A 25737-nucleotide genomic window follows, 5' to 3' on the forward strand; every position below is an offset into this window, starting at 1 on the left:
ATGAAACATATTTAAGGGCATTACAATGAAGATTGGTTTATTCTTATGTTCAACTCAACATAAGGTATGCTCATTAACTATGTTGTAGAATGTTATTACATATATTACTTTAGAAATGTATTGTCATCTGTGAAATAGACTGCTACCGTTTCAGAGTTATATTGTACTATTTTACCCTTTAGTCTTCTTACCTCTTTCTATCTTTACTAGAGTAACTTTATGACTCATTAATAGTCCTAGAAGGGTCTGGCAAGGTAAAAGCACTTGTCACCAGGCCTGACAACTGGAGCTTAATACTAACAACCCTTACGGAGAAAGCAGATAACCTACTCCCTCAAGCTGTCCTCTGACCTCAAAACAGGCACTACGGTACATACATACATGTACCATATATGTACACACACACAAACACACACACACACACACAAACACACACAGAGATATAACTAAAATAAAGAACTGAATAGGCCTAGAAGAACTGACAACTCTAAATGAGAGATACCTCCTCCAGCCTCTGAGAATTCTTGAATCTATGATTTATGTTATGGAGGGAAAACAGCTATTTGTAAATGTGCTGTCCATTTTCATCTATCCCAATGTGTATGTGTGGTATACCTTCTTTATTGTCCAATACACTTTAATCTTGCTATGTGCACTCTACTCATAAGACTGATCTCCAGAGCCTCAGCCCTCAACTACCTTGCTCCCTTTTTTCACCAAGCTCTTTAATGACCTGTAAATTCTGAGAATGGACCTAGCAGTGGACTAATAATCTTCCTGCTCTTTCTTTTACATCCTTTATATTGAACCCGAAATCCCAAACTTTGTGAGTGCTAACAAGATCAATAAGTTGAAAGTTCCTGTCAGGAGTGGTGGTGCACACCTGTAATCCCAGCACTCAAGGAGGCAGAGACAGGCAGATCTCTGTGAGTTCAAGGTCAGCCTGGTCTACAAAAAGAGTCCAGGACAGCGAAGGCTACACAGAGAAACCATGTCTCAAGAAACACAAACAAACAAACGCAAAGTTCTGACCTTATATATCCAAAAATCATTAAATAAAATTATCTCCATAGTATTTGTGTAAAGTATATGTTACTGTATAAATGGATTTTCTGTCCAGTCTAGGTTCTCTCCCAAAGATTTCTCACTATATTTATGCATTTATTTCACAACTTGAAACAAGCCCCAAACACTTCTGATATCAAGTGGTTTTGTGTGTGTGTGTGTCTGTGTCTGTGACTATATGTATATGAGCACACATACACACACTTCTGTATGTATGTGTGTATGTGTGTGCACATGTGCATGTGTGTATGGAGGCCACAGGTGGATGTCAGATAACTTCTACTACTGCTTTCTACCTTATCTTTTCAGACAGGTTCTCGCACTGAACTCAGCACTCATTGATTAACCAGATTTGCTGGCCAAAGAACTCAAGGGATCCCTCTGTTTCTGCCAGCTATGGATTAGGGATACACATGTACCTGCATGCGTACACAGGCACCTGCGTGCGTGCACACCCACACACCCACTGGCCTATACCTGATTCTGCCTGGCTTGGCTTTTACATGAATCTTGAGCTCCAACTCAGGTCGGTCCTCATGCCTTAAGCAAGCACTTGACCAACTGAGGGCCATCTCCCCTGCCCAGGTAACAAACTAGCTGTGTGGTAGTTTGAATAGAAACAGCATGTTCGGAGGTGTGGCCTTCTTGGAGGAAGTGTGTCACTGTAGGGACAAGCTTTAAGGTCACCTACGCCCAGTATGGCACACAGCCTCCTTCTGCTGCCTGAGGCTCAAGATGCAGAAGTCCTGGCTCCTCGAGCCCCATGTCTACCATGTGCTGCCACGCTGCCTGCAATGGGGGCGGGCTAAACCTCTCAGCTGTAAGCCAGTCCCAGAGAAAGGCTCTCCTTTGGAAGAGATGGCCTGGCTGGGTGTGGTGGTGCATCCCAGCACTAGGGAGGCAGAGGCAGGCAGATCGCTGTGAGTTTGAGACCAGCCTGGTCTACAAAGCGAGTTCCAGGGCAGCCAGGACTACATAGAGGAACCCTGTCTCAACATGGCCCCACACACACAAAAAAAAATTGGCCTGGACATGTTGCTCCTTCACAGAAATAAGACCGAAACTTAATAAGACATACTGCATTATCTTTTGAGGAATTTTCTATAGAAGGAATCCTCTTTCAAACTATTATTATCTTACAAATTGTGTTTCTTTATTGCAGGAGCCCCTTTGGCTCTAAAGAAAAGTGTATCTCACAGGAAGAGTCTGCTTTAATCTTTCTTGACCATCAGTAAGAATCAGGATGAAAAATACCTTTATTTACACATAATATTTTTGCTACTCACATTTTCAAATCACAAGCTGCTACTTTGTGTAACACTGTGTATTGGTTTCTATGCAGCTGAATGATATCATTATCTGGCTTTTTTTTCATTTCTATTCTTCTAAGTCTTCTTTTGTGTCAAGATCAAATGTTCTAAGATTTTATTAATCTTTAACCTCCTCATTTATTAAGAAATCTATTAATGTGGAACACTGTTGCAATAATGTTTTTTTTTTTTCAAGATAGGGTTTCTCTGTGTAGCCTTTGTTGTCCTGGACTCACTTTGTAGACCAGGCTGGCCTCGAACTCACAGAGATCCACTTGTCTCTGCCTCCCCGAGTGCTAGGATTACAGGCGTGCACCACCATGCCTGGCCAGGTGACCTCCCTTAGCCCTCGGAGTAAAAACTGTCTGATGCTCTGAATAAAGTTGGCTATTGCATGAGACTGTAGTCGGCCTTGTCTACTGGCTCCATTCTTCCAGCTCCCACCATCTCTAAGCGCTGATAGCCAGTTATCAATGAAATCAGATGACTCAGAAGTAATATGGCTTCTGAATTTAAATGATGGTGTCCTGGAAAGACAGAAATGTGTCCATTTTTTTTCTGATATAGTGGGTTCATGACAGCATGATAAATTATTTTTCTTAAGGTCTCCTATATGATTCAAATAAACAGTGAACAATTTTTCAGTACCCAAATGTTTCAAAGATACCACTGAGTTAAATTTTTCTCTCCAACTACTTGTATTTCTATTTTGGAGTCTGAGTAGCCTGTCCCTCAGAATGTGACTGTATGGGGCAATATGAGGTCATCAGGGTGAGCCTAATCTGACTTTGTTGCCATAAGAAGCTATCTGGAGACGCATGTGCAGAGATGATGAAACAAGACAATGCTTGTGTGCCAGTCCTGGACCAGGACTTTAACTCATCACCCTCGGGAGAAGTCAACACTGCCAACTCTGTTTTCACAACTGTGAGAAAATAAAAAGCCAAAATGGCTTAAATACTTTCAGCACAGTGGACACATATACACATTGTAAGTCTATTACAAAAGTATAACAGATAATTAATTCCAAATACCTAAAAGGCTTCTTTCTATAAAACAATGTAAGAATTAATCATGATGACATTCCCTTAAAATGAGTTTCTTCTGTTTTTTTGTTTGTTTGTTTGTTTGATCCAGAGGCTCATTCACTGACACTCAGAATTCTAGAGTGATTTACTTCAGGCTTTCTTTTTTTCCATCTATAAGTTTTTTTTACCATTCTAAATAACATTACAATTATCTGGAAGTAATTTTTTTTAAAAAAAGATTAATCTCAACTTGTATTTTTGCTTAAATAGTGACCTTTCAAATTACTTATGGGAAATGTAATTTTCAGATTAAATTCTAATGTTGCTTAGGTTTAATACACCTCATCTAATCACCACTAGCACGATATTGGGATTTTCAACTTTTTGTTGAAAGAGTAACCACTTGCCTCTTTCAAAATAAGATCTTCTGGGCACTTGAAGGAGCTCTTCAGGGTACCTGTGAGTCTGTGTGAATGCATACAGCCTGGGTGTGTACTGCCTTCTACTGTTATCTACTGTTGTCTGTGTGAATGCATACAGCCTGGGTGTGTACTGCCTTCTACTGTTATCTACTGTTGTCTGTGTGAATGCATACAGCCTGGGTGTGTACTGCCTTCTACTGTTATCTGAATAAGTAGTGTCCTGTCTCACAGATTTTGTCCACTTTTAAAGATTTATTGTAGAGGACAAATTCAGTCCTGTTATTTATGTTGCACAGTAACAGAAAGCCATACTCTTCCAAAAGTATTTAGTTTTACCTAAATTAAACAGCCTTGAAGTTGTTATCAACACCCTACTCCCACCCCCATTTTTTCAGTCATATGGATTGAGCCTAATGCCTCATTCATGCTAAGCCAGTACTCGACTACCGAGCTGGTATGCTTGAGGAGGTCAGAGGTCAATGTCATATCTTCCTCAATCACTGTCGTATCTTTTGAGACAAGTCCCTCATTGAGCTATTTAAAGTATAAAGATGGGCTGGGACTGTAGTTGATGGACAATATTTCTGTTCCTGGTTAGGTGAACAACAGGGATTAAATTAATTCTTCATTACAACTTCTAGGAAGTGGACAGAATCCACGAAACAAAAACACTGGTTATTTGGTAACAATAAAGAGTGATCCCCAGGAGCTGGAAAGGAACAATATGAGCTCTCTGACTACTTCAGCTGTCTGTGCGTGTCTGACATGAGATGCAGCTGAGACAACAGAGACAAAGGTTTTCAGGAGCCAAGTCTAGGAGAAGCCAGAAGAGACCAGCAGGTGTATTGAGTACTTAGCGGAGAAATGATACCACCTGCAAATGAGAGTATTACTGGTATCAGGGGAAAACCTTCTGAAAAGATTCCAGGGAGCAGTACCAGGATCTTATGTAGGAATGTAAGTTATTTATTCCCACAGTGCAGAATGGAAAACCTCATAGTTTATAGAGAGCTGGCAAGAAAATTCAGAAAAGTCTTGCCTCAGTGGAGCAAAAAGGAAATACACTCCTGGAAGCTTTGCATACTATACATGAAGGGCTACTATAGTATTACTTTGAAAATAGACTTATGGTAAATTATATGCACAAGCCATAAACCCTAAAATAGCTATCAAAGTAACAAGTTATAACTAAAAGAGGAACAAAGGAGAAAATGAAATTATAAAAAATTTAATACAAAAGGAAACAAAACACAAAGAAGACAATAGGAACTTGAAGTCAAACACATTTCTTCAGGGCAGGAGCTTGAGCCATGAGCAGCAATGCACTTACACCAGGGTGAGCTCAGTGCTGGCTGCTAATACTGCTGGAGAGTACATTTTCACCAGCACCCTCTTCAGTAATAACAAAGGAGAAAGAACTCTTAAGCCTCAAATTAAAAGCCAATTGAGCCAGGTAGTGGTGGTGCACCACTTTAATCCCAGCACTCAGGAGGCAAAGGCAGGTGGATCTCTGAGTTTGAGGCCAACCTGGGCTATAGAGTGAATTCCAGGATAGCCAGGACTAGCTATACATAGAAACCCTGACTCAGAAAATCAAAAGGAAAAATAAAAGCTAATTGAAGACTACATATTTTTTCTTTAAAATAAAAACTCATTAACTTAACTTAATTAAAATTTTTTTTTCCCTATGAGGAAAAGGCACAGAGAGGGAGGGAGAAAGGAAGAGAGAGCAAAGGAGCTAAATTCAGAAAAAACAAGACTAAGAAACAAGGAGAGAACGATGTAAGAGAGACTAATCAAAGGAGTGATCTGGCATCAGAAGGATCCAGTATCATGCCTGCCCCTTCTAAAACCCATCAAGGGGCAAAATCTTCAGTGGCTTCTGCTATGGATAATCAGAAATGAATCAGTATGTTACTAAAGCACTTAAGTCACATGGACACTGAAATCTGTTTTTCTAGTAGTTTGTGACAAAAGTGACTACAATTATCATTATTACTAAAGACATTATCCCTAAAGATCTAGAGGCTTTAAACCCATTCATTGTCCAAGTAAAAATAGTGGTAATAGCTTAATTAACCTTTATCTCTTTGAAGTTCATCCTTGGAGACGGCATCAGCACAGACATCAAAGAACTTCTGCAGAGTGTCAACCTGCCTACACAGGATATCTCTAAAGGTTTCCATTTCAGCCAACTTCTCACGTAAACTGTGGCCTTTCTGCAAAACACAAAGGAGAGGGTGTGTGAGTCAAGTATAACAAATTTAGACTATTGGCCCTATGGTATTTAGTCACTTTTTAGGCTGGCATCCTATCATCAAGGGAATGGCATAATTAGAGATGTGAAGTTCAAGGTAATATTCCTAGAAGCAGGCCTAAAGAGGACTTTGAACTGGACAAACTATAGATAACAGGAAAGCAACATCGCCCGATAATTTGCTAGCATATGTAACGTTTTCCTGCTGAACACTGAAGAGACAAGCAGACTTGGAAATGGGCAAATGCATCCTTACTGGGTGTCATTTAGAAGAACTGATGAGTACAGCGAAGGGAAGCCTGAGGGGAAAGATGAATCAGACTGCACACGTCCTTCCTTTCATCGCATATAAGTTGTTTTACAAGTCTTTTAATGGTAAAATCAACTGGTGCTATGTGATTTTTATCTCAAGAGATGCAAATGAACTCTGAGCAGAGGCGTTGATTATTTTTGCAGTGTGGGTGATTAACTCCAGGAATTTTGCAAGGTAGGCAAGTGCTGTGCCACTGCGCTGCAGTCCTCAAGGCACTGACTATTAATCTCAGATGTTGGTCAGTTTTATATCAGCAAATCATTTTAATATTCTCCAGAGTCTCCTTTGAATCAACCTGTAAAATTGTATCTTACCTCATTAACGAACGAAAAGAAATCTAACATGTGTTCATTTGATATTTGTGTGTACCATGATTTCATCCCTTAAAAACGTATTTTATAACAACTTCAAATAAATTACATCGTGGAAAAGTTCTTTTTAAAAACCTATCATGGCTGATCAGCTGGTCAGAGATAAAGACACCCATTGTCAAGCCTGACAACTTGGTTTAACTCTGGGACTCACATGATAAAGGGAGAGAACTGATTCCTACTAATTGTCCTCTGAGTTCCCATATGTCATTTGTCACACACACACACACACACACACACACACACACACACACACACACACATAAAAAACTTAACTTGTGCTCACAATAGCCAATACTAAATTCACATGTCATTGCTTTAAAGCCTTATAATCACAAACCTTGAATGAAGACGTGGAAGTAGCAGAATAGCCACTTGCTCCAGACACCAGTGACACCATTGAGCCATGTCTACGCAAGCTGGACTCAGATCCATATCCTGATTCAGTCTTTAAAAAAAAAAAAAGGGTAAATACCAATTAGAATTTACGTAAGAAACAGTTAATCCACAGAGGCAAACAATGCTTTTCACATCTCCACTGACATTTTAATTTAGAATGCTACATGTTGCACTAGCAGGCTAACTAAACAAGTTATTTAATAATAGGGCCAAATGGCCAAATTCAGGAAGAAAGACAACAGTGGTCAGTGGAAGCTGGGGAAGGTTTTCAGTGAAGATGAAAATGTTGTGGAGCTGCTTGAGGAACAGTGCTAATGCATGTTTGTTCTTTAGAGGCACAAATTCCACACTCCAGTGGAATTTTTTTTTAAAAAAATGATTTTTAAGTAAGTGTGTGTGTCCCTGTGTGTGCTCATGCATGCACTCTTGTCTAGGTATGTGCATGTGAGCACAGGTACCCACAAAGGCCAGAGGCTCCCAGTCTCCTGCAGTTGTGTTGAGTGCTGGAAACTGAACTCAGGTCCTCTGGAAGGGCAGTATGTGCTCTTTACGGCTAAGCTATCTCATCTCTCCTTGTCTCTGCATTTGCAACCACTCTTATTACATTATAATTATAGGTTTAGCATCATATTCTAATAGCTTATACTTAAAATTGCTACTTGACTTAGATCTTTCTGAAAGCAGATATATGTTCCATTTTTTAGTTACCTTGACAGCTCATGACACAAAGAAGAGTTCAACTTTACTTGTCCATTATGTCATGGAGGGTAACTGGGATGCCTGGGTGTTTGTGTATAGACCAAGCACTGTCACAATACAATTTTTTCATTTTAACAAGCTCGATACCTTTTATAACAACCATTTTACATTCTATTCTTAACCAAATACTAGTAATACTGTCAAAGCAATCAGCTCTTTGAAAAATTTCCAAGTCCCTGAAAGCAAAGATTTTGGCTCTGATTACAGAGAATCACATCTGGAGAGACGGCTCAGTGGTTAAGAGCGCTTGTTGCGTTTGCAGAGGACCCAGGGCTCAATTTTCAGCACACACACGGTGGCTGAGGGGATCCAGTACCCTCTTCTGATTTCCATGGTTACTAGGCACACATATGATGCACATACTTATATGCAGGTAAAACACTCATACCTATACATTTAGAATAAGTAAATAATAATATAAATTACAGTAACTCAAATGCTTTTGTTGAAAAATATCCAGGCATCTGTACTTTATCATTTGATGGAATATCATATTGTACCTATTATGGTTTTAAAGAAGTACTTATATTTAATAACTGTACTTTATTTGAATGGAGGGAAATCATACAGGATTTTCAAACACTAACGCTGAAAGCAAAGGAGCAAAAGCTATATTACATATCACTTTAAGCGTAGTCACTGAACTCCCGGTCCCTCCCTTTCTCCTCTACCTTCTTCCCTTCTCTTCCTTTCCATTGAGACAAGGTCTTGCTATAAAACAACAACAACATGAACACAAACACAGGTGCATGCACAGCGCAGAAGTATGATGAGCGGGGATGCCACGGTACAGAGTGTAAGTAACGACTATAAAAAAAGCAGAAGAAAAATTCAGGGGATCTATCAAAATACAAGCTGTGAATAAATTAAGACCAGTGTAATTTGAAAATATAATTATACTCCTAAGTCTGTGAGCTGATTTCAGTATCACAGAATCACACCCAAAGAGAACTGCAATGACGGCAATCATACAGCTCACGGGGAAGACTCATCTTCTAATGAGATCCACTGGAAGCCTTACAGCAAAGGTGCTTTGTGAGGCACTGTCACTGAAAGTGGCTTAAGTTTTCTTCTTCTCTTTTTGTAAGAATGCTAACTTGGTTTTTTTTGTTTGTTTGTTTGTTTGTTTGTTTGTTTTTCAAGTCAGGGTTTTCTCTGTGTAGCCTTGGCTGTCCTGGATCCCTTTGTAGACTCTCAAACTCACAGTGATCTGCCTGCCTCTGTCTCCCGAGTGCTGGGATTAAAAGCCTGCGCCACCACGGCCAGCAAGAATGCTAACTTGTAAGTTTAGTATTTCTACATTTTAATAGTGTGGGCTTGGTACTTGCCAAGGACAACAATTAGAAAAATGCCAAAAAATAAAAATAAGTACTTTCAGAAACTAAGTATCTCAGATATCTATAGGAGAGACATTAAGTAGACAAAGCTCTCTACAATCTATAGTCCAATTTTTAAGATACTGAAAACAAATTGTAGACATTTTCTTTTAAAAATGTTCAAAATTCAACAACTTGGCCTTGAAATGCAAATGCATCTGCCCTTCCAATTTACTTGCTCACACCAGAAGTCTGGTAGAGAGCAGGTCAATGTTAGTGATGCTTTCGAAAGCCTTGGAACACATCAAAACAGGAGAAGCTTTACTAAATGTTTCTTATAGGACAGCTTTTTATAGCCTCTCTTTCTCCAAGTTCCATTATCTTAAAACAGGTAACATCATCTTACTACAAGGATATGATAAAAGATTCTATTACAATATTGGTGTAATATATGCTAAGCCATGAATAATAAATAAATGCTCATTATGATTAGAATATCTGTTTTATCTTTAATAGTTTCCCTTTAAAAATTCCCTGATAAATTATAGAAATTAGTCCAAGAAAAAAGAAAATCCAGGAAACCAAGAAATCCCAATTTCACTGATACTCAATGGAAATAATGAAGAAGACCCACTGCTCTAGATCTGTAACTGCAATAGTTTTAACAAAACATGAGAGCTATGGGACAAAATATCAAGAGCAACCACACAGTAAAGGGATAGCTAGACTGCTACTTCAACACAAGTGCATAATGCTCTAAATTAGTTTTGTTATTTCTTTCAAGTTAAATCTACCAAAGGTGTCAATAAAAAAATAAAAAATAAAAAAACAAGCCCTTCATGAGAAAGACTAGTAAAAAATCTACATGAACAGTAATTATTTTAAATATAATGAAGCAATAGTGTTAATTTGAGTTTGAAATATCTGTTTTTGAAGGCAGAGTGTGGTAGAGATAGAGGTAGCTGGAAATGGGGAGGAACTGTAGTCACAAGCAGTCACTGGTGTGGTTTAGGGGTAACCCTTGAAAGGAATGCTGGTCCTTCTCTTTTTCTCACTTATTCTCCCACATGAAAGAATCTGAACTCACACTCTTGAACCACCTACTATGAATATTTTGAAAACACCAAGTCTACCCAAGACTACTAACCCAGAATTCAGTTACCACAGAAATGCCTTTCCTTTTCAAAACATTTGCTTTAAGGACCTCCCCTCCCCCTTTCAGGAGAAGTTGCAAGGGCAGAGGGAAGACAGCGAGGAACTGGGGGATGGCTGGAATTTAGGTACATGATGTGAAATTCACAAAGAATCACTAAAAAGTCAAAACAAAACAAAAAACTAAAACCAAAAACAAAATGAAACCCTTTTACTGTTCTGCAACAAAAACCTCTTCTTTCTTAAGTTTGCCAGAGTTTAAAGGAATATTCCTGAACCTGCTTTACACCGATGTAAAACATCATCTGGCTAAGGATAAATATTAAAATTACCATATACAAAAGAAGTCTTACCTCTAAACAGCATAGTAATGAGGTCACACCTGTATTATATCAACAAATTTGTTCCTTACAAAAAGCAAACAGAAAAGTGACATAACAAGACAAACCCCTAAAACCTCCAAACCAAAGAAAACCAAACACACTCTTGAGTCCAGTAGAGGGAGGCATTAGCACACCACCTGGCAAGCTGACAGGGGTTACTGCTGGTCAAAGCACAACAGTAACCTTTAGACTAATTCCTTTAGCCTAAGTGCTCGGGCTTTTTATGCTTCAGGATATTATAACAAATCATATAGTTCAAAGCTATGAGCTTAAAATAGTAGAATATCTACAAACTTACTTAACAACTATCTTAAAGTTACTAGGTAGATAGTTGAACTATATGTAAATATTAGTTTACATCATTAGCCCATCTAAACCCTAAAAGTGGCATATAAATAAACTAAATATTGGATTTAAAATTTTAAAGCATTTTTTAAATTAATTTTTTTCCCTACTAACAATCACTAGTAAGCAACACAGCAAAGAAACTGAGGAAAATGAGATACGAGGAAAAGAAAATGAAGAAAATTATCTTCAATATGGTATCAAAAATTAACTAGTAATTATTTTAATTATGGGAAAAGGGAAAATACAAAAAGATTAACATTGAAATATAGGGCTTTTTCTGAAATTGAAATTCTAAAGCCCAAGCAACTGAATTGCAACATAATCAGTCTGCTACCCATACTACTGTATGAAAGCAAAGCTTGCAACATAATCAGTCTGCTACCCATACTACTGTATGAAAGCAAAGCTTACGTGTGAGGAGCAGCTGCTATATGTGAAGAGCGCAATGGGCACGAGTGGCTAGACAGATGCTCAGCAGTCAGCGACATCCTAACTCCAGTGCAGGGACCAGATGCCCTATTCCGGCTTCCAGTGGTACCTGTACTAGCATGCCATATTCCACCCACCATAATTTTAAAAATTTAAAAATATTTTTAAAAAGTTATGTCTTAACACATTTATTCCAGAAAGCTACACTGAAAATCATACTAAGAGCAACAGAAAAGGCAAAGAGTTAGGGTTCCTTTGTATGTTGAGTGTTGCGTATGCATTACTATCTCTTAACTCCTTTGCATGGGAGAGCAGCAATATATTGTTATACTCACTTATAGACGATTCTATGTACACTGTTCAGAGCCACATTACTAATAAGAAAAAGAGCTGCAGTTCAATTCCAGATTCGTGTGCCTATCCCTAACATGTCCTCCAGGTATCCTGGTGCTGTCCTCCAGATGCCAGGCAAAAGCAGGTATTGGAAAGTCCTGGCAGACTGACCATGGCTCAGCTGAACAGCTGAAGGCATGCTGGAGCAGGAAAAACACAGGAAATGAAAGGGGGAGGGCAAAGAGGAAAAGACAGAGAGGAAAAGGGTAAGGCAAAGACAAGAACTGATAAGACTGTAATGAGAGAGAAGAGCGCCTACAGGCCCTGACCCTCAGACCTCAGCTAAGTGTGTAACACAGGCTGCTGTTAGGACCCTGGACCCGGATACCCAGGGCCTGAATGGGGACTGTAGCACTAGGGGGTCTGAGAGTCCCAATATGCAAGGCCTGCAAGGGGTGACTAATTAAGCGGGCATCTGCTGCTGCGGCTGCTGCTTCCTACATAACTATCACAACTTGCTTCTATCAGACAACAAAGGAAACAAAAGCTGTTAGAGACCAACATTTTTTGTCCACTCAGAGTGTCTTGTCGATCCACAATTTCTACAAAGATAGAAAAAACAACCCAGTGGACTGGGGACAACTGAGAACAATGACACAGCCTTTTAACTACTTTGGTTTTGTCCTCTAGAATTTCTATTTCTTTCACTTCTTGTTTAAATATTGTTGACCTCACTATTGCCTATAGGATCTTTAGCATGGTACTTAGAGGGTCTTATATAATTATGTATAATAGCAGATGCACAATTACATAGAACGTTAGCCCCTTTTCGTTTACTACCCATTATTTTAAATATTATATATCAGTACTACATACGTTTTTTGTTTAAGCATATATTTGTGAGTTTATTTCCTATTTTAAAATATGAATCAAAGTAAACATTTGTAAACGCACACACATGATATATATATGAATATATACATATACACACATTTATATATTCACATTATTGTACGTACAAGCTCTAGACCTTCACCTTGTGAAACTGGAATTCTGTATCTGTTAAATGGTAACTTACCATTTCTCCCTCTGTCCAACCATGTCAACCCCAACTATGGTAAGTTTGTCTGCACAGACGCTGACCTTCAAGCCCGTTCTTTAACATAACCACTGTGGCGGTTTGAATAGGTATGGCCTTCATAGACTCGTGTGTCTGAAGGCTTGGCCCATAGGAAGTAGCACTACTAGGTGTGGCCTTGTGGGAAGAGATGTGTCATGGTGGACGTGGGCTTTGAGGTCTATACTCAAGTGTTGCCTGGGTGGTGCACCATCTTCTGCTGCCTGAGGATCAAGATGTAGAACTCTGGGCTCCTTCACTCCCATATCTGCCTGGATGCTGCCATGCTTCCCACTATGATGATAATGGACTAAACCTCTGAAGTGTAAGCCATATTAAGAGTTGCCTTGGCCACGGTGCCTCTTCACAGCAATGGAAACCCTAACTAGGATGACCATAAGTCCTCTGTCCATTCCTAAACTTTTTGATGCTGTAGCTAGGTTTTAGAAGTTCTCTGTATAATATGGATATTACTGGAAAAACAAAACATATTTTTCCAACCGTAAGATCTTCTGCTATACAAAGTGTTTTAATGCAGGAGATATGTCACCTTTCATAATGTTGAACTTGTCTATCTTTTCTTTTGCTGCCTAAAACTTTGGAGTCACATCTAATAAATGACTGCCAGAAGCAAAGCTGTGAACATTTTCCCAAGTTTTCATGATTTTAGGTATTTCCTTTATGGATGCTCAACCTTTCGACATTGCAAGACGATACTGTTGGCCACCTACAAAGCTCCTATTTATGAGTTAAAAAGAACAAAGCCACAAAATAAATCTCATAATGTACTTGAAGTAAGTTTATTATTTGGTGTTGGGCCACATTAGTAGCTATCTTAAAGCGCATGCAGTCTAGGGTCTGCTAGGATCTAGCAGACATACCAGCTAGATCTCTGATCCATGTTGGGATCATTTTTTAAAAAATATATAGTATGAAGCAAGGGACCAAATATTTTGATTACTATGGCTTTGTAGTAAGTTTTGATAATCAAGAAGCATGATTCTTCTACTTCAGTTTATTTTTAAGATAGTTTTGGTAATATGGAGTATCTCCAGACTCCAAATATATGTTGGATAGATTTTCTATTTCTGCACAGAAATGGCATTAGGAATTTGAAGAACTGCATTAGACATACAGCCCATTTTAGACTAGAAATAGTAACAATATCAAATTATGCAAACATAGACCACATGCTGTCCTTGTATCTTCTTTCACCTTTTAAAGTATTTTTTGTTTATGTGTAAGTGTGCATTTGTGCGTTAACACCTTGCGTGTGCAGGCCACTGTGGAGGCCAGAAGGTGTCAGATCCTCCGAAGCTGGAGTTATAGGCAGCTGTGAACTGTCAGATGTGGGTGCTGGGAACTAAATTTAAACAGTCTGGAAGAGAAGCAAGTACTTCTGAGCCACCTCTCCAGGCAACTACTTCCTTACTTCCCCTTCTTTTCTTTCAATAGTTAAATTTCTTTTATTAATTTGGGAATTGTGGTGCTTTGAATGAGAACGCCCCCATAGGCGCATGTATTTGAATGCTTGGTTCCTAATTAGCGGAACTGTTTTAGGAAGGATTAGGACATGTGGGTTTTTGGAGGAGGTATGTCACAAGGGGTGGGCTTTGAAATTTCCTACACACATGGCAGACTTAGTCTGGAGATCTCTGCCTCTCGCCTCTGTATCAGGATGTAAGCTCTCAGTCACCACTCCAGCGTCCATGCCTACCTATTGGAGAAGGGTCTAGTGCACTGCGTTTCAGATATCAGTGCCCTGAGATCTGGTCACTACCTTGTCCTGGGCACTGTTATGCCTGTTGAATCATCTGTATCCATGTGATGTGAGGAATGTTCCCCAATTATCCCTGATTGGCTAATAAAGATGCTGAAGCCCGTGACTGGGCAGAAGAGAGGTGGAGCTTAGGCTCCCTGGCTTGGGATCAGGAGACCACAAGGAGAAGGGCAGAAGATTCAGCAGGAGACAGAATAGGGATGGAGAGGAGAGAGAAAAGGCGGAGGAAGGAGCTCGGTGGTTGGACAGAATGGACTAGGAGTACAAGGTCAAGGAGAGTGTGCCGTGAGGGCAGACTGATGGAGCAGAAGCTACTGGGAGTCATCAGATTGGTAGGTGATTACCTTTTATGCGGTTTTAAGGGTAGTAGGGTCAGAATAGCTCAGCACCTGCCTGTCATAGTGCCTACAGCTTAATAAGAAATCATAGACTCTCTGTGTCAGCCATTGAGGAACTAGCTAGTTGAAGAAAACTTCTGTATTAATTCCCTGAATTTAATATATACAGAATAATTAATACATTATACACTTGCCTGCTGCAAAGCTTCTACCATGATGATCCTAGGTTAACCCTCTGAAACTGTACGCAATCCCTCAAGTAAATGCTCTCTTTTATAAGTTTCCTTGGTTATGGTATCTCTACACAGGAACAGAACAGTGATTAAAACATTAGTTGGTACCAGGGAGTAGCATTCTGACTGTGCTGCTTGTTGGTGGAATGTGGAACTTTGGAATGCTGTAGGGAGGACTTAATGGACCAGCCTAGGAGGAGTGTGGCAGACTGTAGTGCTTCAAGCTATGTGGGCTTTGGAGGCCCAGCTCAGTTTCGGAGGGAAACAATATTAGTGACCAGGGTAGAGCTCATTCTTGTGATATTTAAAAACCAAGATTGTGGTTGCTTTTTGCCTTGTCCTAAAAGTCTGTCTGAGGCTAAACTGAAGAATTTGGACTACTATCAACAGAGGAGATTTCAGGCCAACCTAGTAATAACTGTGTCCTAGGTGGTGGCTATTAATGATCACTCTTATGCAGACCTACAATGAAAAAGAGCAAGTAGGACAGAAAAGAAACACAAGACACACAGTTTAAGGAGAAAAAGAGAACAAGAGAGTGCAATGTTGGAGCCAAGCCTTATGCTCAAAGCTTAGAGGACTAATGCTAAATGATGTTGCCATAATGTTCTTGTGGATTGTGCATAGTTTATCTTTGTTCATTCAAATGCTGATTTCTCAACCTCACTACCTGGTTTCAATCCAGACATTGCATTGTGATGTTTCTTCTAAGTATTTCCTGTCTCAAGTTTGTGTAAACATCTCTCCGTTTGTTCTTAGTATTGCCAATAAAAGCAAACTAGCCAATGCTGAGCAATACAGACAATAGGGTGGAAGGAGCCTGAAGTCACCGCCTCCTATAGCTAGTTGGGACTCCCAGTGGATGGAGGGAAACACCCAACTCATCCATAAAACCTTAGACCCAAAATCTGTCTTGCTTACAAGAAGTGTAGGGATTAAGATGGAGCAGAGATTGAGGGAATGGCAAATCATTGACTGGTCCAACTTGAAACCCAACTTTGGGAGCCAAGCCCTGTCACTACTAATGATACTCTGCTATGCTTGCAGACAGGAGCCTAGCATAACTGTCTTCTGAGAGGCTTCATCCAGCAGCTGATGGAAACAGACGCAGAGACCCACAGCCAAACAATAGGTCAAGCTCCAGGGAGTCTTGTGGAAGAGTTGAGGGGAAGGATTGAGGGAGCCAGAGGGATTGAGGACACCAGAAGATGACCTACAAAGTAAACTACCCTGGGCCCAACCAAAGAGCATGCATAGGCTAGACCCAGACCCCCTACACATATGTACCAGATGTGCAGCTTTGGTTAACATGTAGGTTCCCTAACAAATGGAGAAGGGGCTTTCTCTGACTCTGTTGTGTGCCTCTGGATCCCTTTCCCCTAACTGGGCTGCCTTGTCAGGCCTCAGTAGGAGAGGATGTTCTTAGTACTGTGGTGACCTGAAGTGCCAGGGTAGGTTGGCTCCTCTTGGGGGCCTCCCCTTTTCTGAGAAGGAGGAGAGGGGGCAATGGTGGGAGGGGGATGTGAGGGTGGGACTGGGAGGAAGGAGAGAGGGCTGCAATCAGGCTATAAAGTGATTAAATAAGTTAAAAAAAAAAAAAAAAAAGAATGGCCTTCATAGGATCGTATATTTGAGTATTGGTCCCTAGTTGGTGGAACTGTCTCAGGAAGGATTAGGAGGTGTGACAGTAGTAGTGGGCTTTGAGGTTTCCTAAATACATGGTAGGCTGTCTTAAGCTATCTGCCTGCTGCCTGTGGATCAGGATGTAAGTTCTCAGTTACTGCTTCAGTGTCATGCTGCCTGCCTTCAGCCATGCTTCCTGCCAGGTTCACAGACCAACTTTCTGAAATTGTAAGCAAGCCCTCATATGGGGCACTGCTGGCGAGCCAACTGACCTCGGGCTATTACTATGGACTCCCTTTCTCAGCAGGTTCCCTCTTCCCCTAATTTAGGACCCCCCAGATCCTGTAAGGAGCATCACATATCCCTCAGGGAAGATTAGAGGACTGACCATTTCCAAATAAGAAACTTGTTCAGGAAGCACCTGGGGATTCCTGGAGATACCCCAGCCTATGCTAAGGAGATTCCAGCCTCTAGCAAATGACCTTTAATTGTACCTAGAAGTTCTTCCCCAACCCATAACAAAATTAAGTGCTGTGTTTTCCTTCTTGTGACAGGTCCCCAAGCTACTGCATGTAAATGAGGTACCGTACCACTGCACGTGGATTAAGTATCTTGGTATCCTTAGCCCTAGCGAATCAGACATAGTCACCCACAAACCCCTCCCCACTGCCCAAGGTTTATAAATAAAGGGTGGCTGGCATACTCACTTTCTCATTCCAGTTAAGGCAGTCAAGGCACTGATGGTGGAGCTGCCTTCCTCTGCTGAAGCACCCAAAGGTCCTGTGTCTCACGGAGCCTGTATCTCACTGGACCTGCCTTCCGGCTGGTCTCAGGTTTCCTCCTCTTTGCTTTGCTGTACTTAGCACAGCACAAAGGGCTGTAACATTTTGGTATCATCATGAGGTTGTCGGGCTCCCGAGTCTCCACTACAACCTGATACCAGCAATTTCATTCTAAAAGAGCCAAACGCTAACATTCCAGGTGAGGAGCCTGGCCTCACCCTGAGTGTTCTAAGCTGCCCCTAAGCAAGAAATGAGACCTTGGGACCTTAGATCTTAAGGTCTGACTGTTCTCGTCCTGAAGCAAGCAGTGCCTGGACCAATCCACTGCAAGTGGACAGGCCACTAGCTGAATACTGAATGCCCCCCTCAGAATTAAATGCTTCCATTTATAAGGTGCCTTGGTCATGGTGTCTCTTTACAACAATACAGAAATATTTTATCCTATCTTCTTTGGCATATACCAATTTAGCACCTCATGCCATCTATAATTCTCAAAACTATAATTCTTATGAAACTGTTATAAAGATTTCAGGGATGCTAAACATGTAAACATATATCAAGAAGGACACTGTGATTCAGAGAATACTACCAGCAGTTCTACTCCAGTCCTTAAAATCAGTGAGTGTTCTTCAGAAACAGCTCTCCAGCACCCTCTCATTTGAGTCTTCACTGTTCAAGACTACTTGGGCTAATTCTTTTGATACTATTAAGAGTTAAATTTTTGTTACTCCCTTTTCAGATTATAACGGTTACTGTATAGAGATGGCAAAGGTCCTATAACATTCCCAAATAGCACCACTGACTGGAGACCCAAGTGCTCAAATACATGAAACCTATAGGGAGACATTTCTCATTTAAGTGACCACACTTCAGGCTGTAGAGTTAGCTTAGCAGTTAGAAGCACTGACTGCTCAGAAAAACCCGAGTTCAATTCCCAACACCCAACATGGTGGTTAACAAGCATGTGCAATTCCAGACCCACGGGAGCCTATGCCCTCTTTTGGCTTCATAGGCAAAAGAGGAGTGAGAGCTATACTCACTCTGTATGTATGTTTAAGTACTTAGAAAACAGAAATTATATTGTATTCAGAACTTGAAAATAGTAGGATCTCCTCTAGGATCTATGACCTCTCCAGTAGCTGGCTAGTTTTACAGCATCTGTCAAAACTCCTTCCTACTGAGTAGGCCTGAAGTCCTATTAGACTTGGTTATCCCCAGGATAATACTGCCACTACTGCACTACTGGGGATGTTTTGCTGGTTCAGTAACTATTATGGTTCACAGGCTTTCTACATGGGTAGGACTATTGTCTTTTCACTTGGTAACTTGCACAGCACCTTCCAAAACTATGAGCGTCACTACTCAGGAAGAAGGCTTCCAGGCTAGTTCCAGCTTTATTCTTCTAAGTCCTATGTCTGAAGTATGCCATGTTTGCTTTCACAGTTCCATGCAGTAACCTCTTAGGGCCTCTGTATGGCTACCTGTTGCCTGGCTTCAGCATCTCTGAAACCAAGAAGGAAGAACCCACAAACCCCTCCATTCTTCTTGTGTTTTTCGCATTTCCAAAGCCAGTATACTGTCAAGTCTGGCTGCCAGCGTGGAACAGATATTCACCTTCTCTGACAACATTAGCACCAGCTTCCTTATCTTGAAGCAATTGCTTTCTTGGGATTTCTTTTCACAACCTGGAAGCTTAGCTGGGAGGTCTTGCCAAGAGGGCAGCCTTCCCGTTGTTCCGGATGGAGAGCATAACGCCTCTCCTTTGTGGCAATCTCCTTAACAGCTACAGCCTCAAAACAAGTGCCTTAGCTGTAACACTAAGCTTCCTAGTGCTTTTTTTCTTTCAAAACTGTACATTTTTGCATTTCTTTCTGTCTCCCTCTTTTTTGTTGTATTTCATTGCATAAGAATTGTGATAACTATGCCACAGGCCTGATATTATGCTATCTTGAACTTTCCTTGTCCAAAGTGTGGGGAGCCATGCCAAATTCTGCCATGTCAGAAATCCCGTGCTTAGGCTGGATGCCTTCGAGTTGCTGGCCTTTGCCTCAGTAGGTCTTGTGTTCTAGGCTATCCTTGGACTATTTACCTTTGAAAGAAGTAGGGAAGTCCCAACTTGGAACCCAGATGATCAAAGAAGTTCTTACAGGGAACTACTCAGAGACTAGGAAGTTCTACAGGGAATGGCAGCAGGCAACCAAATCAGGGCACTGAGAGAGCCTATTTCCAACCACGTGCAGAAAGCTCAGAGTGTAATGAATAATCTTGGTTGTCAAGATGCCTTTATCTGAAGTCAACTAAAACCCAAGCAGCTGGGCCTGCCTGTGAGGAGTGTTTCAGTTGGAAACACCTACCTAAATCTGGGCCACACCTTCTGGTGGAAGCCCACAATATAAAAGGACACTAGAGGAGGAAGCTTTTGCTTTTTTCCAGTTTGTTCACACTGCCACTGGTAAGTTCATGTGTGCTGTTGCTGAGGTGTTCCTTCTCTGGTGTCAGAACCTACTTCTTCAAGATTCTGAACAAAGACTGAATGAAGCTCAGCAGCATTCAGAGTCCTCCAGGGCTCTAGCACCAGATTGGGATTGCTAAAACGTCCATCTAACGGACTGAACAGCTACAGGATTGGAGGCTGTTCTGGTGGGGGAGAACCACTGCAACAGCCTATATGCCACTCTAGGAAATCCACTTTTTATGTTTTCCCTTCCCTGAATTTTTCCTTCCCTTGTTAGTTTTTATTTCATGTACTTTGATGGTCTGCTACTATTATATATGTTACTGATATATAACCTTCCGCTTCGGTCTGCTGTGCTCTGTTCTAACTTACTGTGCATTTTATCAGTTCCACTCCTTTAGAGAACCCTGACAGACACACAGAACTGGAAGCAGGGCAAGGATATAAACTCAAAAGTCTGCACCCGACCCCCACCACGACGTGCTTTCTCTAGCAAGGCTATACCATCTCCCCAAGCAGTCCCACTACACTAACGGGAACCTGGGATGGAAATCCCTACGCCTATGCGGGCATAGTTCTCATTCAAACTACTACATGCTTGTACCAATTTATTCATTTTTATCTAGGCGACCAATTTGTTGGCATATTTTTTTGTAATATTCTCCTACAAGACTTTCTGTAAACAGTAGCAATGTTCTCCATTTCATTTCTATTTTTAGTGTTCTCCTTTTATCTCTTAATGTACCTGGCTAAAAGTCTATCAGTTTTTAATCTTTGCTAAGAGGAAGCATTTGGTTTCAGCAATTTTTGTTTATGCCACTTTATACATGTGGTTTCCCACTCATCATCAGTTGGTTTTTTGTTGTTTTAATTATTCTACTAGCTTTGTGTTCAAGTTGAGAGAGAGAGAGAGAGAGAGAGAAGCAAGTAAAAAAAAAATCACAGAACAGATTCCCCATACTATAGACAAGGCATCTTTATGCTCAGCCTCACTCCCACAAACTAGATGCACAACTGATAGCTATGGGGCCGAGGATGGGTAACTGTTACTGTTGTAGGGGCTAAAAGTAGCCAAAATTAATAATAGTCTACCATTTATACCTACCCTTAACCCTAGAAGCTGTAAGCCTTCCAAGGATTCCAGACTTTCAAAGTAATTACTTATATGAGACAGATTTGGTAGCTCAATGTTTTTATAGGTGGCAAAAAGGATCACCAAATCATTTCCCATAAAGAATGGTTTGATGGGGAAATGTACCATTTTAAAATAAAAAATGTTTTTAAATGAAGAGTTGTTCAAGTTTTAAGACTAAAGTTTTTTTTCTTTTCTTTCCCCTCTTGTAACTAAAACAGCACAGGAGCCTGTAATATATACACAAGAAGACAATTTACAGGACTGATTTAAACACAAAATAAGACTTGTTGGATTTAGCATCAGGGGAAGATTTTCAACTATGGATCCATGAAAAAAAAAAAGCTGAAATTAACTAGAAACTACTGTAAACATTTTAGGGTACTGTTTTTGGATGACAACCAACTTACTGATAAATGGTCATATGCTCCATTAAGTTTCATATGTTTGTAAATTGGGAGTAACACCTATATTTGAAGACATCTAAAACAATATACTTAAATGTTTACTTATCCCTTTTATTCCTCAACATGTCAGAGGGGTAGGGCTACAAACAGCCAAGACATGAAATGGCTAAGGACTGAGGGGTAATATAAGCACCCCTAGCACCAGCCTTACTTTCGTCCATTATGTATGTTTTATGTGTCCAAAAACCAACAGAACTGTTTGTAATGAAATTATATTAGCTGGGGGGGGGCACATACATTTATTCTAGTACCCATTCTGCCTCAGTGCTACCACTCATCATCAATTAAAAAACCAAGAATATGTCAGGCAATAAAGGCAGTGTAAGCAAAATGCTGTTTAGACTATCACTAAAGGACTTGAAGAAAAGAATCGTTTGTATTTTATTTTTTTAAAGAAAGAAACATTTTCCTCAGTGTTCAATGTATGCATAAAGTGAGATTAACAAACTGTTTCCATTACTGTCAATACACGTAAGCAATGCCACCCGCCACCACCTTTCCACAGAAAAGCAGAGCCCATCTGTTCTACTGACCGCCAGAAATCTTCCCTCCCAAATAAAAACTCAAATACGTTAAAGTATCGTACAAAATGGCATATACTCATTCCATATAATTTCATACTTAAAGTCTTCTATATTAGCAATAGGAAACAGCTACTTAAATAGTATTTTGACCATACTTGTTTCTTATGTAAAGAAATACGTTACAAGCAAACTGTAGACAGACAAAGGTAGAAAAATAAGCTGAAAATCCCCTACCAGTTACATACATTTTTCATGGAAAATATGTGACAAAACATTTTTAAAACCTAAAAGCTAATAAACTATCCAGCATTATAAGATTTTCAGGACTTTACACTATGAAGGACTAGAAGTAGTCCCTGGAGGGCAGACAGGGAAAGGACTCTAGGTAGGTAACGTCCTTCTCATCGAAACACTTATGATGGCTCACTTCCTGTTGCTCCCCCTTCTCCAAGGCAAAGGTGGGATTTTTCTTTAGAGGGAACTGCAGGACTCAAACCTCCCACCAGGGCTTCTAGGGTCTGAACAAGTTGGCTTCCTTTCTTTGTGTGGCTAGGCAGTCCTCTACAATAGCTTAAACTAGCCAGTGCTGGGGGAGAAAGAAACCCGTCCCACCTCCAAACATGTAAAAGTTTGTCTTTGCCAGACAAACTTGGACTCCATCTTTGGATCCTTTCTACTTGGGGAGTCTGTCTCTTTGTGCAGTTCTGCTTTTAATAAAACTTGGCTGAGTACTGAGGCCTTGCTTTTTCTGCCTTTTTATTCTTTAAATTGGCAAAGAAAAAAGAATCCATTCCTACATCCATAGATGGTCTCGGCATGGCGGCCTCACTAGTATAACTGTTAATCTTATTCCTAACTTTAAACACAAATCATTATAATTATATGATAAACTGAGATTGGACCAAGGGTGATCAGTTTATATTAAACAGTATGGGAAAGCACTCAGATTCTTTTTCATTTTTAAACTAGGCACTACCAAGAAGGGCAGCAGAAGCTGAAGATGAACTGAAGCAAAGGATGTGACAAACCAAGGAAACAAACTAAAAGAAAGATGGAGAAAGAATGGAACTTACAAATAAATAGAAACTATCACAGAAAGAGAAAAGGATGACATTAACCTACCTAAGTTGTTGCTGAGGGCAAAGGGCTGGAGAGTAATAGAGTTTTGCTAACAGTTGAGACTTTCTCTGTTAAGTATGGCATTCTATACTCCTTGGGGGTCGGGACAATTTTATCACTTCTTATAGAATATAGCCTGGCCTCTATTCTTATAACCTAAAGAACACATCAACATTTGTATTTAAAATTTTTTTAAAATATTCTTTTGACCTAAGTAGCTATCTATGTTCAACTTGCCACTGTCTTTTCAATACCTGCACACTTCGCTGCTCTGCCAGAACTGAATGAGGCACCACCGACACATGATGCTATTATCTTTTGGTTTTTTTCTTTGTTTTGTGGCACTGGAGACTATGCTCAAGGCCACAGATATGCCTCACATACTTTCTGAACTGTCCATTCTGATTTATAAGAATCTCTCTGATAAGACCAAAAAAAAAAAAAAAATCTTGTCAAGTCAATGTGTCTTCAGCTGGATGTCCATTGATCTAATATCTTCTTTTTCTCTGCTCATATAAAATGCTCCCAATTCATTTTTTTAATTTTAATTATTTTTTTTAGAATTTTAATTTTTATTCAACATAATTTTATTTGTTAAAATTAAAGTATTATAATTGTGTTTAGTTGTTATCACAAGAATTATAAATATAGAAAACACCAGGAATGGTATCAAAAAATTTTAAAAACAACACTAATAAATGGTTTACACACTTCTTCCTTAAATTAGCTGCAAAGAAAATGATCACAGAGGCCCTTAAGTATATAGGCATATTCATGCCAGAAAAATGTTCATTTAATTCAAATAAAAACCAGTCACCTTAACTTTACATTCACATAGTTTTTAGTTTATAAAGACTAAACACCATTCATTTGGAAGACAAAATGCCAAGAGATTTAAATATAAAATAAAACTTCATTTTAGCAAGTCATCTATTTAGTGTTGTCACAAATTGTAAGTAGAAGTACAAAATACTAATGGACTCAAAAACAAAAATACAAAAACAAAACAAAACAAAACAAAAAACCCACAGCCCAAACACTGCTTCTTAATAAAATTACTGGTTTCATGGCCTTCTTTTTCTATATCTGAAATTGAAAACACATCTGATTTAAAAATGACTTTGGAATTGAGTACTTTCATTTCATGGCATTTATTATTCAATATCACACTAAAATATGCATGTCTAATATACTGAAAAATATAAATAAAAGTCATCTCTTTAAGACTTTGCTCGGGCTGGAGAGATGGCTCAGAGGTTAAGAGCTGCTCTTCCAGAGGTCCTGAGTTCAATTCTCAGCAACCACATGGTGGCTCACAACCATCTATAATGAGATCTGGTGTCCTCCTCTGGTGTAGTTGTACATGCAGATACAACATTGTATACATAATAAATAAATAAATATTTAAAAAAAAAAAGACTACTCACAGTGAGCAAGTTATTCTGGGATGACTTTACTTTGGAAGGGCATACAAAAGCAGACACCAAGTAAGAATCCTACTGTATTGATGTTAGTAATCATTCTAACACCAAGCATTAAAGTTAAAGGGAGAGCTAGGGAGACTTCAAAAGAATGCCAAATTTTATGTGCCCAATCCCTGATAACTCTTACAAATTAATATAATTTTATCTGAGCCCTTTAGGACCTTGTAATCTAAAACAAAACACCGTAGACACAAAGAATGTATTAAAAATATGAGAATACTTTGATTTAAGAAGTCCATAATTTAAGTGAATAAAACATTTCATGCAAATACATATTTGTAGACTGGCAGAAGAACTTACAGGCTAAAAGTTCATGCTTTCTGGTTGGAAAGACTACATAGTGTGTAGCCTTGGGCACTCTACTTAATCTCTCTGTGCCTCAATTACCTAGGTAACAATGCTTTTCTCATATGACTATATGAGTAAAATGAGGTATAAGTATATAATGTAGTTATTACCACACCTGGCATACATTCATCCTCAAAATTATTAGCTATCACTATTACCACTCTATTACTGAAGAAGTCTTATAATGAGAATACTTGTTTCTCATAAATGCACAAATGAGAGTCAGAGATGAGAGTGAAGGCATGTGCTGTATATATGTATGAAATATATTAATATAGAGCTTATTACAAAATGAGTAGAAGAATATCCTGAAAAGCAACAGAAACCTTCAATCCTTCCAGATGTCAAATATTAATAAAACCTATCTGGAACTTCTAATAGAACCAACCCACCACAAGAACCAACCCAACCAACCCAACCAACCAACACCAAAATATAATCTTCCAGTGA

General features: G+C 39.6%; 1 protein-coding gene and 1 long non-coding RNA gene across 4 annotated transcripts in view; both read right to left on the reverse strand.

Annotated features, from left to right (window-relative positions):
* The window catches only part of CERT1 (ceramide transporter 1), a 100760-nt gene that overhangs the window by 34402 nt on the left and 40621 nt on the right, over positions 1-25737 (reverse strand). For all 3 annotated transcript variants that reach the window (XM_084802721.1, XM_084802719.1, XM_084802720.1), the window contains exons 4-5: positions 7107-7214; positions 5906-6044 (exon numbers count right to left, since the gene is read on the reverse strand). In XM_084802721.1, coding sequence (XP_084658847.1) covers positions 5906-6044; positions 7107-7214 — 247 coding nt within the window. The remainder of the gene's footprint in view (positions 1-5905; positions 6045-7106; positions 7215-25737) is intronic.
* Positions 1206-5892, reverse strand: LOC311609554. The gene is made up of 2 exons (XR_014783429.1): positions 4002-5892; positions 1206-3887 (listed from the first exon to the last, which is right to left on the reverse strand). It is a non-coding gene; the product is annotated as an uncharacterized lncRNA (long non-coding RNA).

Source organism: Acomys minous (genome assembly GCF_964271855.1).
Source record: "Acomys minous genome assembly, chromosome: 11".
NCBI lineage: Eukaryota > Metazoa > Chordata > Mammalia > Rodentia > Muridae > Acomys > Acomys minous.